The 19,130-nt window shown below is 58.9% G+C and overlaps 1 protein-coding gene across 1 annotated transcript; it reads left to right on the top strand.

The window, feature by feature from the left end:
- The first annotated feature begins 863 nt into the window (after window positions 1-863).
- Window positions 864-18,609, top strand: KIF3C (kinesin family member 3C). Its single transcript, XM_066314556.1, has 8 exons — window positions 864-2,295; window positions 10,132-10,233; window positions 10,324-10,446; window positions 10,543-10,661; window positions 12,384-12,500; window positions 13,981-14,089; window positions 15,932-16,107; window positions 18,279-18,609. The coding sequence occupies exons 1-8, from the start codon at window positions 883-885 to the stop codon at window positions 18,370-18,372; spliced, it is 2,253 nt and encodes a 750-aa protein (XP_066170653.1). The 5' UTR covers window positions 864-882; the 3' UTR covers window positions 18,373-18,609.
- The last annotated feature ends 521 nt before the right edge of the window (window positions 18,610-19,130 follow it).

The following is a 19,130-nucleotide window of genomic DNA, read 5'->3' as shown; positions in this document are numbered from 1 at the left end:
ACATCCCACAGTCCTGCATCCCACAGCCTGCATTCCACAAAGTACTCTCCATCACACACACAAATCCCTGCAACCCACATCCTGTATCCCACATCCCAGACCTGCATCCCTCATCCTCAATCCTGCATCTGGAATCTTTCATCCTGCATTCCAATGCAGCATCCCAGCCCAGAATCTCATCCCTGCGTTCCAGTGCTGCGTGCCAGCACTGAACCCCAGTGCTGCATCCTTCATCCCACACCCCAATCCTGCATTCCAGTGCAGCATCCCAGCCCTGTATTCCAATCCTCCGTCCTACATCCCAGTTCTGCATCCTCCATCCTATATCCCAATCCTGCGTCCTGCATCCCAGTCCTGCATTTGTGATCCCGTATCCCAATCGGTATGCTGTATCCTATTCCTGCGCCCCAGCCCTGCCCGACATTCCCGTATCCTTCATCCTACATCCTCATCCCGCATTCCAACGCCGCATCCCTCATCCCGCATCCCAATCCCACGTGCCGGTTCTGCATTCCAGCGCAGCATCCCGTTCCCGGCCCCGCATCCCTGGCCCGGGCTCAGCACAAAGGCCGCACTACATCTCCCGGCGTGCCCGGAGGGAGGCGGCGGCGGGAGCGCGCCCGGGGGGCGCGGGCGCGGGCGGGAGCGCGCACCAATCGCGGCGCGGCCGCGCCCCGGTCCGGCAGCCCCATCCCCGCACCGGGCGGGGCGCAGCGGCCGCGCTGCCATGAGCCAGCGCCCGGCGGGGCCGCCCCGCCGCGCCCCGGCCGCCCGCGCCCCGCGCCCCGGCTCCGCCCCGGCCCCGGTCCCGGGGATGCCGCGGGGGCGGCGCGGCTGAGCCCCCCCAGCCCCGCTGAGCCGCCGGTCCCGCCCGCCGCCGCCATGGCCGGTAAGCCCCGCGGCGGCTGCGAGGCGCTCCGGGTGGTGGCCCGCTGCCGGCCCATGAGCCGGCGGGAGGAGGCGGCGGGATACGAGCGCGTCCTGGAGCTGGACGTGAAGCTGGGCCAGGTGAGCATCCGCAACCCCCGCGCCGCCCCCGGGGAGCTGCCCAAGACCTTCACCTTCGACGCCGTGTACGACGCCGGCTCCAAGCAGGCCGACCTCTACGACGAGACGGTGCGGCCGCTCATCGACTCGGTGCTGCAGGGCTTCAACGGCACCGTCTTCGCCTACGGGCAGACGGGCACCGGCAAGACTTACACCATGCAGGGCGCCTGGGCGGAGCCGGAGAAGCGCGGCATCATCCCCAGCGCCTTCGAGCACATCTTCACCCACATCTCCCGCTCCCAGAACCAGCAGTACCTGGTGAGGGCCTCCTACCTGGAGATCTACCAGGAGGAGATCAGGGACCTCCTCGCCAAGGACCAGAGCAAGAAGCTGGAGCTGAAGGAGAACCCCGAGACCGGGGTGTACATCAAGGACCTCTCCTCCTTCGTGACGAAGAACGTCAAGGAGATCGAGCACGTGATGAACCTGGGCAGCCAGACGCGCTCGGTGGGCAGCACCAACATGAACGAGCACAGCTCCCGCTCCCACGCCATCTTCCTGATCACCATCGAGTGCAGCGAGACGGGCCCCGACGGCGAGGAGCACATCCGCGTGGGCAAGCTCAACCTCGTGGACCTGGCCGGCAGCGAGCGCCAGAACAAAATGGGGGCTCAGGGAGAGCGCCCCAAGGAAGCCTCCAAGATCAACCTCTCCCTCTCGGCCCTGGGCAACGTCATCTCGGCGCTGGTGGACGGCCGGAGCACGCACATCCCCTACCGGGACTCCAAGCTCACCCGCCTGCTGCAGGACTCCCTCGGGGGCAACGCCAAGACAATCATGGTGGCCACCTTGGGCCCGGCCTCCCACAGCTACGACGAGAGCCTCTCCACCCTCAGGTTCGCCAACAGGGCCAAGAACATCAAGAACAAGCCGCGGGTGAACGAGGACCCCAAGGACACCTTGCTGCGGGAGTTCCAGGAGGAGATCGTCCGGCTGAAAGCCCAGCTGGAGAAACGCGGGATGCTGGGGAAGAAGAGGAGAAGGAGCAGCCGGAGGAAGAAAGCCGTGGATGGAGAGGGCACCGTGGACAATGAAGGGGAGGACGAGCACGAGGATGGCCTGGAGAAGAACATGGAGAATTACTTGAAGGAGCAGAAGGAGAGGCTGGAAGAGGAGAAAGCCGCTATCCAGGACGACCACAGCCTGGTGAGTGAGGAGAAGCAGAAGCTGCTCCAGGAGAAGGAGAAGATGATAGAGGACCTGCGGAAGGAGCAGGAGGCCACGGAGCTGCTGGCCATCAAGTACAAGGTTTGTGTTGCCACACGGGTCACAGATGGGGTACCTGCTGTGCCGCCAGCCCCTCGTGTGGAGTGGGAATGGATCCCAAACAGGGAGCTTTGCTCCCGAACAAGGTGTCCAGGCAGGGTCCCCAAGGGCAGCCCCAGGCTCTGGTGTGCTGGGACCTGTGTGGGAGCTGCAGGGGCTGGGAGGGAAGGGCTGTGGGGGACTGGGTCACTGGTGGCACGAGTGTGCTGCGCTCAGCTCTTGTCCCCTTCGGCACAACAAAGCAGCTTGCGTGGGAACGGGGAGTGATGAGAGTGATGCTGCAGATTCTGCCCTGGTGGCCTCGGGAGCGAGCCCAGGGCTGGGGACAAGGTGCGCCTGCCCCTGCCTGTCCCCTGGCTCCCAGTGGGCTCTGTGGGGACAGGCAGGGCCTGGCAGGGACCCCCAGCCCCCTCCCCACCCCAAATCCTTCCTGCCACCCCAAGGCACAGCAGGGTGGCTGGGGGCACCACCGCTGGCTCAGGGATGCTCAGGGATTTGGTGAGAGGGGCCACAGCAGCCCCAGCTGTGCCGAGGGTCTGGGGCTGCACCTCTCCCTGCCCCAGCCCTGCTCCTGTCCCCACTGAGCTGTCCTGATCCCTCCCCTCTGCCCGTGGTGGCCATGGGGACAGGACCACAGTCCCAGCAGTGGGGAGGGAGCCCCAGCACCCTGATCCTCTGCATCACGCTCAGCATGGCCCCTCTGGCACATCTACTTCAGCACTGGCCGGCCTGGATTTGGGCACGGGGCCGGAGCCCAGGCAGGGACAGGGGGGACATGGACCAGGGGCTCTGGACCCCCTTCCATGGCCAGGGTCGTGTTTGTTGCAGCCCCAGGGACACGTGGCCGTGCCCAGGGATGTGTGATCATGCCCAGGGAAGCGTGGCCATGCCTGGATGCCTGCACAGAGACCGTGGGGACGTGCCACTGGGGCAGAGGCTGCTGGCCGGTGTCCCGTGACGGCTGTCCCGTGATGGGTGTCCTGGCAGAGCAGGATGCCTGGCACGGGGGTTCTGCAGCCATCCCCCCACGTCAGGGGGGTGCAGGTTGTGGGGTGCAGGCTGGGCTGGCAGCTGTCCAGCACTGTCTCCCTGTCTGGCACAGCAGGGCTGGCTCAGGGCCGCTGTGTGTCCTGGAAGTGCTGAGTAACAAGGCAGGGCCGGAGGCGAGATGACACCATGTCCCTTTTGGTGGCCTTTGGAGCTCTGTGCACGCAGGGACAATCTGGCTCTGGGGGTACAGCACAGTGACAGCAGAGAGGTGTCACCTTGGCGAGCGTAAATCCACCCTGTGCCAGAGGGGCACAGCCTGCTGTGCCACTCACCCCACTGGGCACTGCCCACGGGACACTGCGGGGACACTGGGTGGCCTCACGGTGCTCACGGGCAGCTTTGCCACTCACTGGGGCCAGGCAAGGAGCAAAGGCAGCCGAGGTGACAGGGGGACACGGGGTGCCCCCCGCACCCACGGGGGTGCCACACTGCACCCCATCTTGCTGTCACACTCGTGGGTGTGGGCTCTGCCTCTGCCACCCAGCTGGGACATGTGGGACAACGATCTCAGAGAGGTGGGGTCAGCCTGCCCCAGGAGATGTGCATTTGGGCACCCAGATGTGCTCCTGGGGGCCCAGATGTGCCCCTGGGGGCCCAGATGTGCATTTGGGCACCCAGATGTGCCCCTGGGGGCCCAGAGAGGTGCCCAGGCAGAGGGGCTGTGCCAAGAGGAGCTGGGTGTGGGGTGTTGGGTGTTTCCAGTGCCGTGCCAGGGGCTGAGGCCGAGGTCAGCGGGAGGGAGAGCGCTGGGAAGTTCTTTGGGCGCAGGAAATGAGTTCCTGGGAGAGGCTTAGCGCTAAAGGAGATTGGGAGTCTCTTCGTTAGAGGGAATAAATGCCCTGGCAGGGAGGAAACAGTGGCACTGAGAAACCTCTTCATCTGGCAGGGGTGGTGTGTGCAGGGGGGAGCTCCGTGGGAGGGGATGGCAGCGGGGCCATCGTCCCAGCACACCCCAGGGGACACTCAGTGTCAAGGGGAGCGAGTGGCACCAAGAACTGGGTTTGGAGGGGAAGAGGTGAGGGGCCTGTGGCACCCCAGTGCCCCCAGCACTGGCAGGGGATGGCACAGGATGGGGTGAGGGGTCTCAGCCCCCAGCAGAGCACCCAGCCTGGGATATCCATCTGGAGGAATCCTGGGGTCAGGGGGGCCAGATGGGACACCCACTGGGGGGCTGTGAGTGGCTGTGGGGGTCTCACTGGGTGGCAAGAGTAGGGAGGCACAATTGTGGGGTGTCCCCTGGCTTCCCCCAGAACCCTCAATGTGCCCCCTGCAGCCAGAAGGGGAAAAATTGGGGGGAAAAATCATGGCAATAGAGCCTTGCCCCAAGCAGCCGTCAGTGGGGATGGGGACCACAGGTTTGCCAGAGCCCCCCACCCTGCCCAGGGACATGTGACACAGCACCATGGCCACTGTGTGTGCCTCCCCAGTGCTGGCAGTGCCCTTGGCATGGCCTGGTGGCCCCCTGCCCCTCAGGGCCGTGGCAGTGGGGTGGGGCAGGCCCCAGGAGGAGCGTGGCCAGGGGGACCTCAGGGGCACACCCCAGTGGGTGAGGGTGGCCACACGCTGGTGGCAGAGGGGACATTTCAGAGATGGTGGCCGAGCTGTTTCTGTGTCTGGGGGATTGATTTTTCACGCTGTGTGTGGTGTCCTGGGGACATCTGGGCCCGGCCGTGCTGAGGTGCCACCGTGGTGGGCACGGGGTGTGCCCTGCTCTGCCCCCAGGGACAGCCTGACACAGGAGCAGGGCTGCAGGGCACACACACAGTGCACACACACACATACACACAGTGTGCAAATACACACACACAGTGTGCAAATACACAGACACATACACAGTGTGCAAATACACACATACACACAGTGTGCAAATACACACAGTGCACACACACACATACACAGTGTGCAAATACACACACACAGTGTGCAAATACACACACACAGTGTGCAAATACACACAGTGCACACACACACACATACACAGTGTGCAAATACACACACACACACAGTGTGTACATACACACACACAGTGCACACACACAGAAATACACACAGTGTGTACATACACACACAGTGCACACACACATACACAGTGTGCAAATACACACAGTGCACACACACAGCATGCAAATACACACACACAGTGTGCAAATACACACGGTGCACACACACATACACACACATACACAGTGTGTACACACACACACACACAAATACACACAGTGTGTACATAAACACGCAAATACACAGTGTGCAAATACACACACACACAGTGTGCAGATACACACAGTGCACACACACATACACACACATACACAGTGTGTACACACACACACAAATACACACAGTGTCTACATAAACACACACATACAGTGTGCAAATACACACACACATACACAGTGTGTACATACACACACACACACAGTGTGCAAATACACACAGTGCACACACACACACAGTGCAAATACACACACACAGAAATACACACAGTGTGTACATAAACACACACATACACAGTGTGCAAATACACACACACACACAGTGTGCAAATACACACAGTGCACACACACATACACACACACATACAGTGTGTACACACACACACACAAATACACAGAGTGTGTACATAAACACACACATACACAGTGTGCAAATACACACACAGAAATACACACAGTGTGTACATACAGACATGGTGTGCACACAGTGTGCAAATACACACAGTGCACACACAGAGTGTGTACATACACACACAGTGCACACACACAGTGTGCAAATACACACACACACAGTGTGTACATACACACACACAGTGCACACACACATACACACAGTGTGCAAATACACAGAAATACACACAGTGCACACACACATACACACACATACACAGTGTGTACACACACACACAGAAATACACACAGTGTGTACATAAACACACACATACACAGTGTGCAAATACACACAGTGCACACACACACAGTGTGTACATACACACACAGTGCACACACACATACACAGTGTGCAAATACACACACACAGTGTGCAAATACACACAGTGCACACACACACAGTGTGTACATACACACACAGTGCACACACACATACACAGTGTGCAAATACACACACACAGTGTGCAAATACACACAGTGCACACACACAGAGTGTGTACATACACACACAGTGCACACACACATACACAGTGTGCAAATACACACACACAGAAATACACACAGTGTGTACATAAACACACACATACACAGTGTGCAAATACACACACAGAAATACACACGGTGTGTACATACACACACACAGTGCACACACAGTGTGCAAATACACACAGTGCACACACACATACACACACATACACAGTGTGTACACATACAGAAATACACACAGTGTGTACATACAGACATGGTGTGCACACACGGTGTGCAAATACACACATACAGAAATACACACAGTGCACACACACATACACACACATACACAGTGTGCAAATACACACACAGAAATACACACAGTGTGTACATAAACACACACATGGTGTGCACACACAGTGTGCAAATACACACAGAAAATTACACACAGTGCACACACACACAGTGTGTGCAAATACACACAGAAATACACACAGTGTGTACATACACACACACAGTGTGCAAATACACACACACACACAGTGTGCAAATACACACACACAAATACAGTGTGTACATACGCACACACACTGTGCACACAGTGTGCAAATACACACAGTGCACACACACAGTGCACACACAGTGCACACACACACTGCACACACACGCAGTGTGCTTACCCTCTCACACGTGTGCACAGATACCCAGTGCTCCTACACGTAGCCATGTCCATGCTCAGCCTGGCACAGGATGTGCTCTGTGTGTGTGTGTGTGTGTGTGTGTGCACACATCCTGCACACCTTTGTGTCCGTGTTGTGTGTGCACAGCCTCTGTGTGTGCATTTGTTTATGCACGGCCCCTGTGTGTGTGTTTGTGTGTTTGTGCATTTCTGTGTGCACATTTCTCTGTGTGTGTTTTTGTGTGTGTCTATTTGTGTGTCTGTGCATTTCTGTGTGCACATTTCTGTGTGTGTATTTGTGTGTTTATTTGTGTGTTTGTACATTTGTGTGTGCACATTTCTCTGTGCGTGTGTGTTTTTATTTTTGTGTTTTGTGCATTTCTGTGTGCACACTTCTGTGTGTGTTTTTGGGTGTGTATTTGAGTGTTTGTGCATATCTGTGTGCACATTTCAGTGTTCACAGCCCCTGTGTGTGTATTTGTGTGTGTTTTTGGGTGTGTGTTTGTGCATTTCAGTGTGCACAGCCCTGTGTGTGTGTTTTTGGGTGTGTATTTTTGCATTTCAGTGTGCACAGCCCCTGTGTGTCTGGTTTTGGGTGGTTTTGGGTGTGTGTTTGTGCATTTCAGTGTGCACAGCCCCTGTGTGTCTGGTTTTGGGTGGTTTTGGGTGTGTGTTTGTGCATTTCAGTGTGCACAGCCCCTGTGTGTCTGGTTTTGGGTGGTTTTGGGTGTGTGTTTGTGCATTTCAGTGTGCACAGCCCCTGTGTGTGTATTTGTGTGTGTTTTTGGGTGTGTGTTTGTGCATTTCAGTGTGCACAGCCGCTGTGTGTCTGGTTTTGGGTGTGTGTTTGTGCATTTCTGTGTGCACAGCCCCTGTGTGTATTTGTGTGTGTATTTGTGTGTGTTTTTGGGTGTGTGTTTGTGCATTTCAGTGTGCACAGCCGCTGTGTGTCTGGTTTTGGGTGTGTGTTTGTGCATTTCTGTGTGCACAGCTGCTGTGTGTGTGGTTTTGGGTGGTTTTGGGTGGTTTTGGGTGTGTGTTTGTGCATTTCAGTGTGCACAGCCGCTGTGTGTGTGGTTTTGGGTGGTTTTGGGTGTGTGTTTGTGCATTTCAGTGTGCACAGCCCCTGTGTGTGTATTTGTGTGTGTTTTTGGGTGTGTATTTGTGCATTTCAGTGTGCACAGCCCCTGTGTGTGTGGTTTTGGGTGGTTTTGGGTGGTTTTGGGTGGTTTTGGGTGTGTGTTTGTGCATTTCTGTGTGCACAGCCCCTGTGTGTGTATTTGTGTGTGTTTTTGGGTGTGTGTTTGTGCATTTCAGTGTGCACAGCCCCTGTGTGTATTTGTGTGTGTATTTGTGTGTGGTTTTGGGTGTGTGTTTGTGCATTTCAGTGTGCACAGCCCCTGTGTGTATTTGTGTGTGTTTTTGGGTGTGTGTTTGTGCATTTCAGTGTGCACAGCCCCTGTGTGTATTTGTGTGTGTTTTTGGGTGTGTGTTTGTGCATTTCTGTGTGCACAGCCCCTGCGGGGGCCGGGCTGCAGCTGCTGTCCCTCCCTGGGATGGCAGCTGTGCGGAAGGAAGCTCCCGGAGCAGCCTGGGCTGGGAGCCAGTGGCCAGTGGAGGGGACAGGGGACACGTCACCCACAGCCCAGCCAGCCACCGCCGCTGTGCCCGTGCTGCTGAACCAGCCCCGGGCTGCCGGGTGTCCATGGAGTCATGGAATTGTGGGAAAAGCCCTTCAAGGGTCACCGAGGCCAGCCGTCCCCAGCACTGCCACCCCTGTCCCCAATGCCACACCCACAGGGCTTTTCAGTCCCCCCAGGGATGGGGATTCCAAACCGCCCTGGGCAGGACAGCCCTTTCCAGGAGGGAATTGTTCCCAATATCCAGTCTGATCACAGCCTCTTCCCCATCAGCAGCGTTCCAGCACGTGGGCACTGAGCTCTTCCACCTCCCAGAGAGCAGGGATGGGGACAGGGGTCAGGGACAGGGATGGGGACAGGGGACAGGGATGGGGACAGGGGACAGGGATGGGGACAGGGGTCAGGGATGGGGAGAGGGACAGGGGACAGGGATGGGGACAGGGGACAGGGATGGGGACAGGGGACAGGGATGGGGTCAGGGATAGGGTTCAGGGATGGGGACAGGGATGGGGACAGGGGTCATGGATGGGGGCAGGGGTCAGGGATAGGGACAGGGGTCAGGGTTAGAGACGGGTCAGGGATGGGGACAGGGATAGGGACAGGGGACAGGGATAGGGACAGGGATAGAGACGGGTCAGGGATGGGGACAGGGATGGGGACAGGGGTGGGGACAGGGGACAGGGATTGGGACAGGGATGGGGACAGGGGACAGGGGTGGGGACAGGGGACAGGGCCAGGGGTCAGGGATGGGGACAGGGGACAGGGTTAGGGATGGGGCCAGGGGTCAGGGATGGGGACAGGGGACAGGGATAGGGACAGGGATGGGGCCAGGGGTCAGGGATGGGGACAGGGATGAGGACAGGGGTCAGGGATGGGGCCAGGGGTCAGGGATAGGGACAGGGGACAGGGATGGGGACAGGGATAGAGACGGGTCAGGGATGGGGACAGGGGGCAGGGATGGGGTCAGGGGTCAGGAATGAGGACAGGGATAGAGACAGGTCAGGGATGGGGTCAGGGATAGGGACAGGGGGCAGGGATGGGGACAGGGGTCAGGGAAGGGGTCAGGGTTAGAGACAGGGGTCGGGGATGGGGACAGGGGTCAGAGATAGGGACAGGGATAGGGACAGGGGTCAGGGATGGGGACAGGGGTCAGGGATGGGGACAGGGGTCAGGGATGGGGACAGGGATAGAGACAGGAGTCAGGGATGGGGACAGGGGTCAGGAATGAGAACAGGGGTCAGGGATGGGGCCACCACCCAGTGAGGGTGGCATGGGACAAAGCCTGTGGCTGGGAGTGACCCGCTGTCCCCTGCAGGCCATGGAGAGCAAGCTGCTCATCGGGGGCAGGACCATCGTGGACCACACCAACGAGCAGCAGAAGATGCTGGAGTTGAAGCGGCAGGAGATCGCCGAGCAGGTACAGAGGGGTGACAGGGGGGGTGACAGGGCTGTCCCAGGGCTGGTCCCCATGCCTGGCCCCTTTCCAACTCTTATCCCTGTGCCACAGAAACGCCGGGAGCGCGAGATGCAGCAGGAGATGCTGCTGAGGGACGAGGAGACCATGGAGCTGCGGGAGACCTACACGTCCCTGCAGCAGGAGGTGGAGATCAAAACCAAGAAGCTCAAGAAGGTGAGAGGCGCGGCAGGTGGGGACAGGGACAGGGATGTCCCTGCCCGGGGCTCCCCAGGCCTGGTGCAGGGCTGAGGTGCTGCTCCCCTCTCCCAGCTCTATGCCAAGCTCCAGGCTGTGAAGGCCGAGATCCAGGACCAGCACGACGAGTACATCCGCGTGCGCCAGGACCTGGAGGAGGCCCAGAACGAGCAGACACGGGAGCTGAAGCTCAAGTAGGTGTTTGTGAGGTGCTTGGGGGTCCCCTGGGCCCGGGGGGGCTTGAAGAAATGGGTGTGCAGAGCAGAGGTGGGGTGCTCAGAGCAGGGCTGGGGTGTTGTTAGAGCAGGGCTGGGGTATTGTTAGAGCAGGGTTGGGGTGTGCAGAGCAGAGGTGGGGTGCTCAGAGCAGGGCTGGGGTGCTCAGAGCAGGGTTGGCGTGTTGTTAGAGCAGGGCTGGGGTGTTAGAGGAGGGCTGGGGGGTTCAGAAGAGGATTGGGGTGCTCAGAGCAGGGTTGGGGTGTCAGAGCAGGGTTGGGGTGTTGTTAGAGCAGGATTGGGGTGCTCAGAGCAGGGCTGAGGGGTTCAGAAGAGGATTGGGGTGCTCAGAGCAGGGTTGGGGTGTCAGAGCAGGGCTGAGGGGCTCAGAAGAGGATTGGGGTGTTCAGAGCAGGGTTAGGGTGTTAGAGCAGGGTTGGGGTGTTGTTAGAGCAGGGTTAGGGTGTTAGAGCAGGGTTAGGGTGTTGTTAGAGCAGGGTTGGGGTGTTGTTAGAGCAGGGTTGGGGTGTTGTTAGAGCAGGATTGGGGTGCTCAGAGCAGGGCTGGGGTGTTGTTAGAGCAGAGTTGGGGTGCTCAGAGCAGGGTTGGGGTGTTGTTAGAGCAGGGCTGGGCTGTCAGAGCATGGCTGAGGGGTTCAGAAGAGGATTGGGGTGCTCAGAGCAGGGTTGGGGTGCTCAGAGCAGGGCCAGGGTGCTCAGAGCAGGGCTGGGCTGTCAGAGCAGGGCTGAGGGGCTCAGAGGCTCAGAGTGGGTGCAGAACTGGAGGGATTGACCCCACCCAGAGACAGGGACAGGGACAGGGACAGGGACAGGGACAGGGACAGGGACAGCCCAGCCCTGCCCAGCTGCCAGTGGTGGCACAAGGTGTGGCCACCGGGAGCCGGGTCAGGGCACAGGGGGCGTCCAAGAGTTGCTGAGAAAGGGGAAAAACCAGGAAATGTTCCAGCAGAAAGCGTGGCTGTGGCTGAACCTGGCGGGTGGTAAGTGACCCCCGAGGGCACCTGGTGACCTGCTCCATCCTCAGAGGGACAGCAGCTCTGGGGACTCGGGGTGACCCCAGCTCCTTGGGCAGAGTTTTCCCTCCAGGAGCCTCCCGCAGCTGCAGCTGCTGCTCCAGTGCCCTGGAGGTTTGTTCTCACTTCCAACACTCCTCTCTTTGGGTGTCTGTAACCCCGCAGGTATTTTCAAGCACTGCGAAATTTTCAGGGTGAAACAGTTTCACTACAAACAATTCCATCTCCAGCTTTGCCCCCTCTCTCCTCTGACACGGTTCTGACCGGAAGCCACAGCTCACTGATGCAACTCGTTGCCTCAAAACAGTTTTTTGACATCTGCTCGACTCGCCCCAAAAAACATGGGAAAAAAAGGATTCCCTCTGGGATCCGCTTGGCATTTTTGAGCTTTCCTTGATTTTCAGGTCAGGCAGTGGGAGGCAGACGTGGGAGGAGAGGAGGGAGAGAGTCCTGCTCCTGCCTGGAGCTCCCAGGGGTCTGGTGCCCGTCCTCTCCTGCCTGTCCCCTCTCTGTCCTGCTGCTTCAACCTCTCCACTCCCATCACATTGTCACCCTCTGGATGTTTCTTCCCCCTTCGATGTCTCCTCTTCCTGCTTTTCCTCTCCCTTTCCAGCCTGGTCCCTGTCTCCTGTCACCTTGACCCCTTCCTCTCCTGCTCCATCCCTCAGGTACCTGATCATCGAGAACTTCATCCCTCCCGAGGAGAAGAACAAGATCATGAACCGTCTGTACTTCGACAGCGACGAGGACCAGTGGAAATTCCAGCCGCTGGTTCCCACCGGAGGGTACGTCCCTGTGTCCCTGTCCTTGTCCCTGTCCCTGTGTCCCCGTCCCCGTCCCTGTGTCCCTGTCGCTGTCCCCATCCCTGTGACCCTGTCCCTGTGTCCCCATCCCTGTCCTCATCTCTGTGTCACCATCCCTGTCCCTGTGTCCCTGTCCCCGTCCCTGTGTCCCTGTCCCTGTGTCCCCATCCCTGTTCCTATCCTTGTGTCCCCGTCCTTGTCCTTGTGTCCCCATCGCTGTCCCCATCCCTGTCCCTGTGTCCCCATCCCTGTCCTTGTGTCCCCGTTCCTGTGTCCCTGTGTCCCCGTCCCTGTCCCTGTGTCCCTGTCCCTGTGTCCCCATCTCTGTCCCTGTGTCCCTGTGACCCCATCCCTGTACCCAGGGTACAGTCCCTGTCCCTGTGTCCCCATCTCTGTCCCTGTGTCCCTGTGACCCCATCCCTGTACCCAGGGTACAGTCCCTGTCCCTGTGTCCCCATCCCCGTCCCTGTGTCCCTGTTGCTGTCCCCATCCCTGTGACCCTGTCCCTGTGTCACTGTCCCTGTGTCCCTGTCCCTGTGTCCCCATGCCTGTCCCCAGGGTACAGTCCCTGTGTCCCCATCTCCGTCCCTGTGTCCCCATCCCTGTCCCTGTCCTTTTGTCTCCATCTCTGTCCCCATCCTTGTCCCTGTGTCCCGGTCCCTGTCCTTGTGTCCCCATCTCTGTCCCTGTCCCTGTATCCCTGTTGCTGTCCCCATCCCTGTGTCCCCATCCCTGTCCTTATTCCTGTGTCCCCATCCCTGTCCCTGTGTCCCCATCTCTGTCCCCATCCCTGTCCCTGTCCATGTGTCCCCATCCCTGTCACTGTGTCGCTGTCCCCAGGGTACAGTCCCTGTCCCTGTGTCCCCATCCCTGTCCCTGTCCTTGTGTCCCTATCCCTGTCCCTGTGTCCCCATCCCTGTCACTGTGTCCCTGTCCCCAGGGTACAGTCTCTGTCCCTGTCCCTGTGTCCCTGTCCCTGTGTCCCCATCCCTGTCCCTGTGTCCCTGTGCCTGTGTCCCTGTCCCTGTGTCCCCATCCCTGTCCCTGTGTCCCCGTCGCTGTCCCTGTGTCCCTGTCCCTGTGTCCCCATCCCTGTCCCTGTGTCCCCATCCCTGTCCCTGTGTCCCTGTGCCTGTGTCCCTGTCCCTGTGTCCCCGTCGCTGTCCCTGTGTCCCTGTCCCTGTGTCCCTGTCCCCAGGGTACAGTCCCTGTCCCTGTGTCCCCATCCTTGTCCCTGTCCCTGTGTCCCTGTCCCTGTCCCTGTGTCCCTGTCCCTGTGTCCCTGTCCCTGTGTCCCCATCCCTGTCCCAATGCACAGAGGTGGCCCCAGGGCTGCTGGGCCCAGGGCCTGCTGTAGGTGCCCGTGGGTGTGACCCCTCCAAGGCCCTCCCGTGGGAAGGGCCCAGCTCCCTGTGTGCCCTGGGCGCGGCTCCCGCTGACGTTCCCGCTCCGTGTGCCCCAGGAACAGCTCCCAGATGAAGAGACGCCCCACCTCTGCCGTGGGCTACAAGAGGCCCATCAGCCAGTACGCCAGGGTGGCCATGGCCAGGAGGTCCCACCCCCGCTTCCGGGTACGTCAGGGGACACCGGGCTGGGCCAGGGGCTGGGGAGGCTTGGACAGGTGGGGATGGATGGATCCGTGGATCCGCGGATGGATGGAAGTGTGTGAGGGGTGGGTGGATCCATGGATGGATGTGTGGGTGGAGCTGGATGGGTGGACATGGATGGATGTGGATGGACATGGAAGGATGGATGTGGATGGATGGATGTAGATGGATGGGTGGATGGATGGATATGGATGTAGATGGATGTGGATGGACATGGAGGGATAGATGGATGGATGGATGGATGGATGGATGGATGGATGGATGTCTGGATGGATAGTTGGATAGATACATGAATGGATGGATGGATATGGATGTAGATGGATGTGGATGGACATGGAGGGATGGATGTGGATGGATGGATGTGGATGGATGGATGTAGATGGATGGATGGATGTGGATAGATGTGGATGGACATGGAGGGATAGATGGATGGATATGGATGTAGATGGATGGATAAATGGATGGATGTAGATGGATGTGGATGGACATGGAGAGATAGATGGATGAATGGATGTGGATGAATGTGTGGATGGATAGTTGGATAGATACATGAATGGATGGATGGAGATGGATGGATGGATGTAGATGGGTGGATGAATGGGTGGATGTGTGGATGGATGGTTGGAAAGATACGTGGATGGATGTACGTGGATGAATGGATGGATGGATGGATGGATGGATGTCTGGATGGATAGTTGGATAGATACATGAATGGATGGATGGATATGGATGTAGGTGGATGTGGATGGACATGGAGGGATGGATGTAGATGGATGTGGATGGACATGGAGGGATGGATGGATGGATGTAGATGGATGTGTGGATGGATATGGATGGATGTAGATAGATACATGGATGGATGGATATGGATGGATGGATGTACATTGGGTGGATGGATGTAGATGGATGGATGGATGTGTGGATGGATGGTTGGAAAGATACGTGGATGGATGGATATGGGTGGATGGATGAATGTACATTGGTGGATGGATGGATGTGGATGGATGTGTGGATGGATGTACGTGGATGAATGGATGGATGTACATTGGTGGATGAATGGATGGATGTGGATGGATGGTTGGATAGATACGTGGATGGATGGACATGGATGGATGGATGGCCATGGATGGAGGTGTATGAATGGATGGATGGACGTGGGTGGAGGTGTATGAATGTGTGGATGGGCAGGTGGATGGATGGATGTTGATGGATAGAGGGATGTGGATGAAAGGATGGATGGATGGATGTGGATGGATGGATGTGGATGGATGGATGGATGGCCATGGATGCAGGTGTATGAATGTGTGGATGGGCAGGTGGATGGATGGATGTCGATGGATAGAGGGATGTGGATGAAAGGATGGATGGATGGATGTGGATGGATGGCCATGGATGGATGGATGGCCATGGATGGAGGTGTATGAATGTGTGGATGGATGGGCCGGTGGATGGATGGAAGGAGGTGCATGGACGGCTAGAGGTGGATGGATGAAGGCAGACAGTGAGTGGATGTGTGGAGGGGTGGCTAACACCAGGAGAGCAGATGGAGTAAAGCTCACGAGGATCTGGGCTACACCAACTCAAGCTCCCATCTTTATCCTCACGGCTCCAATCCTGCAGCTCCTGCCTCTCTGGCTTTGGCAGCTCCTGCCACTGGAAAGGACGGGGCTGCTCAGGCCTGGGAGAGGCAGAGCAGAGCCTGGAGCCCAGCGTGGCCGTGCCAGGGCAGGATCCCACTGAGCGCTGGCAGCGTGCATTGCCAGTGCTCTCCCCACCCTGACTCCCGCCTTGGCTGTCCCCGGGCAGGCTGAGAACATCATGTTCCTGGAGCTGGACCTGTCCCCTCCGGCAATCTTCGAGTTTGAGCGCAGCGGGGAGGCGGCGGAGCAGGACCCGCGGGCGCTGCACCTGGAGCGTCTGCTGCGCCTGGAGCGGCTCCTGGAGCGGCCCGCGGCCTCCCGCCTGCGCCACTCCCGCTCCTGGTGAGTGACAGCGGCGCGGTGTGACACCGGGACCGCGGGGAGGCAGCAGGGAGCAGGGGTGACAACTGACAGATGGGTCCTTGTCATGGGGTGGGGTGAGGTGTGTCCTGTGCCACTCCCGCTCCTGGTGAGTGACAGCGGGACAGCGTGACACTGGGACCGCGGGGAGGCAGCAGGGAGCAGGGGTAACAACTGACAGATGGGTCCCTTTCATGGGGTGGGGTCAGGTGTGTCCTGCTCCTGGTGAGTGACAGCGGCACGGTGTGACACTGGGACCTGGGAGAGGCAGGGGGAAGGTGTTTGACAACAGACAGATGGGTCCCTTTCATGGGGTGGGGTCAGGTGTGTCCTGCACAGGTGAGTGACAGCGATACAGTGTGACACTGGACCGCGGGGAGGCAGCAGGGAGCACGGGTGACCACTGACAGATGGGTCCCTTTTCATGGGGTGGGGTCAGGTGTGTCCTGTGCCACTCCCGCTCCTGGTGAGTGACAGTGGTACAGTGTGACACTGGGACCTGGGAGAGGCAGGGGGAAGGTGTTTGACAACAGACAGATGGGTCCCTTTCATGGTGTGGGGTGAGCTGTGTCCACAGGTACCCCTCTCCTGCAGCCAGGGGTGTCCAGGGCATCCCCCAGAGAGAGCTGGCTCTGTAAAACCATCCCTGCCTCTGGCCAAGCAAAACACTGGGATTTGGAGCACTCTGGGACAGTGGGAGGTGTCCCTGCCCACGGCACGAGTGGCACTGGATGGGCTTTGAGGCCCCTTCCAGCCCAAAGCAGTCCGTGGTTCCCTGATCCTACGGAAACACAGCACTTGGGAGAGCTGGTTCTTGATTTAATTTCCAGGGAAACATCTGGGAGTCAGGCTCAGGAAGCACAGAGGAGTATCAGGTTCTGAGGGGGTCCAGCACTTCTCAGGATGGATTAGGATAATTGTGACACAGCTCGTGGGAAGTGTTCTGAAAAAAGCAAAAGGTTTTTAATTAATGATAAAATAACAAACGATACAAAAACAAAACAAGAGCTGTGCACAGATGTAGGAAAGTCTCTCACACTTGGCTAAAACACCCCAAAAAGCCCCTGAGCACCTCTGTGCTCCTTTTTAAGTACTTAATGTTTTAGGAGGGCTTTTGGCTTGCTGCCCAATAGAAACTAGCTCCATTTCTGAGGAGCAGCTATAGGTGCTCCTGTCCTGGCACTGAGCCAGTCACGGTGTGAATGTCACTGAAGATCCCAGTCCAGTTTCCTTTGAAGTTCAGAAGGAAAGCAAAACTCTTTTCCTTATATAGAATCATTTGCTCGGTTGTGGGAAATGCAGCAGCACACGGCCAGGGACCTTCCGTGGGGCTTGGGGCAGGGGAGGAGTCACAGCAGAGCCGGGAAGGTCCCATCAGGGCTGCCCCTGCCCGTGGGCTGCGGGCTGGGCTCAGGGTTTGGAATGCTGCTGAGGTGGTGCTGTGGAGCAGCATCGTGTGGAGCTCTGTGAGGAGGGACCTGGAGAGAGTCCAGAGGAATCCACGGAGCTGCTCCAAGGGCTGGAGCCCCTCTGGAGCCAGGCTGGGAGAGCTGGGGGTGCTCACCTGGACAGGAGAAGGCTCCAGGGAGAGCTCAGAGCATCTTCCAGGGCCTAAAGGGGCTCCAGGAGAGCTGCAGAGGGACTGGGGACAAGGGCTGCAGGGACAGGACACAGGGAATGGCTTCCCAGTGCCCAGGGCAGGGCTGGATGGGCTCTGGGGCAGGAATTGTTCCCTGGCAGGGTGGGCAGGGCTGGCACAGGGTGCCCAGAGCAGCTGGGGCTGCCCCTGGATCCCTGGCAGTGCCCAAGGCCAGGCTGGACACTGGGGTTGGAGCCCCTGGGACACTGGGAGGTGACCCTGGGACAGTGGGAGGTGTCCCTGGGACAGTGGGAGGTGTCCCTGGGACAGTGGCAGGTGTCCCTGCCATGGCAGGGGTGACACTGGGTGGGTTGTAAGATCTCCCAAACCATCCCATTATACTCTTTATTCCATTGTACTCCTCTATCCCAGACCCGAGGTATCCTCCCACGCACAGGAGATGCCCTTTGGCGCTGCCCGCACAGAAATGACCGGGAAAAGGGCTGGATTTCGGGGGGATGTGGGAAGGGGCGGCAGGGCAGCAGACCCACGGTGTCTCTGTGTGTGTCCCCAGGTGCCAGACGCCGCGGTCGCTGCCATCCTCCACCACCCACGTGTCGCTGGCCTCCAGCTCGCCGTGCGCCGCCCCGCTGCCGGCCCAGGAGTGAGGCTGGTCCCGGACTGAGCCCCGAGGGCCGAGGGAGGCTCCGCCCGGCGCCTCGTCCTCGTCCTCAGCTACTTTGTGTGTGTTTGTGCGAGACACGAACGGCCCCGGGATGGCGGCTGCCCCTCCTTCCCTCCTTCCCTCCTCTTCCTCTCCTCCCCTTCCTCCGCCCCCCCGATCCGGATCTGTCACTTTATTTATTTAACCCTATTTATTGACGGAGCGGGCGAGGATTTGCGCTCGGAGTGACGGACAGCCAGAGGCTGGCAGTGGGCACCGTGCTGAGCGCCCCGGGCTGGGCACGGGGACACCACGGGGACACCACCGGGACACTGCTCCACGCAGCGTGGGTCCCTCTGCAGGGGCTGTGGCAGGAGCTGAGGCTGCCCTGGCCCCTGGGGCTGGCTCGGCTTTGCTGGACCCCAGGGAATTTGGAGCTTTATTTGGAGGTTTCTCCGCGGATTGGGAGACTCCCTGCGTTAACAGCGGTGGCAGCAGGGACACCTCAGTGACTGTGGGGGTGGCTGTCACTCCTGGAGCACCAGCTCCATGCGCAGGGTTTGCGGAGTCACCAGAACAAGTGACCCAAAGGCCAGGGCTGTGTCCAGCTGTGCCAGGCTCTGGAGACACTCTGGTGACAGCCCCACCGAGTTCCTGATGCTCGGCTCGCTCCCATCCCCGGTGTGTAACTCCTGACAAAAGCAGGAGGTGGGAATCTCCAGCCCCTTGCAGGTTCTCTCCGAGCCTGGCAGCTCATCCTGG

Source organism: Sylvia atricapilla, chromosome 3 (genome assembly GCF_009819655.1).
Source record: "Sylvia atricapilla isolate bSylAtr1 chromosome 3, bSylAtr1.pri, whole genome shotgun sequence".
NCBI classification, from domain to species: Eukaryota; Metazoa; Chordata; class Aves; order Passeriformes; family Sylviidae; genus Sylvia; species Sylvia atricapilla.
Note: the sequence above shows the minus strand (reverse complement) of the source record. Positions and strands in the feature narration are given on the sequence as shown.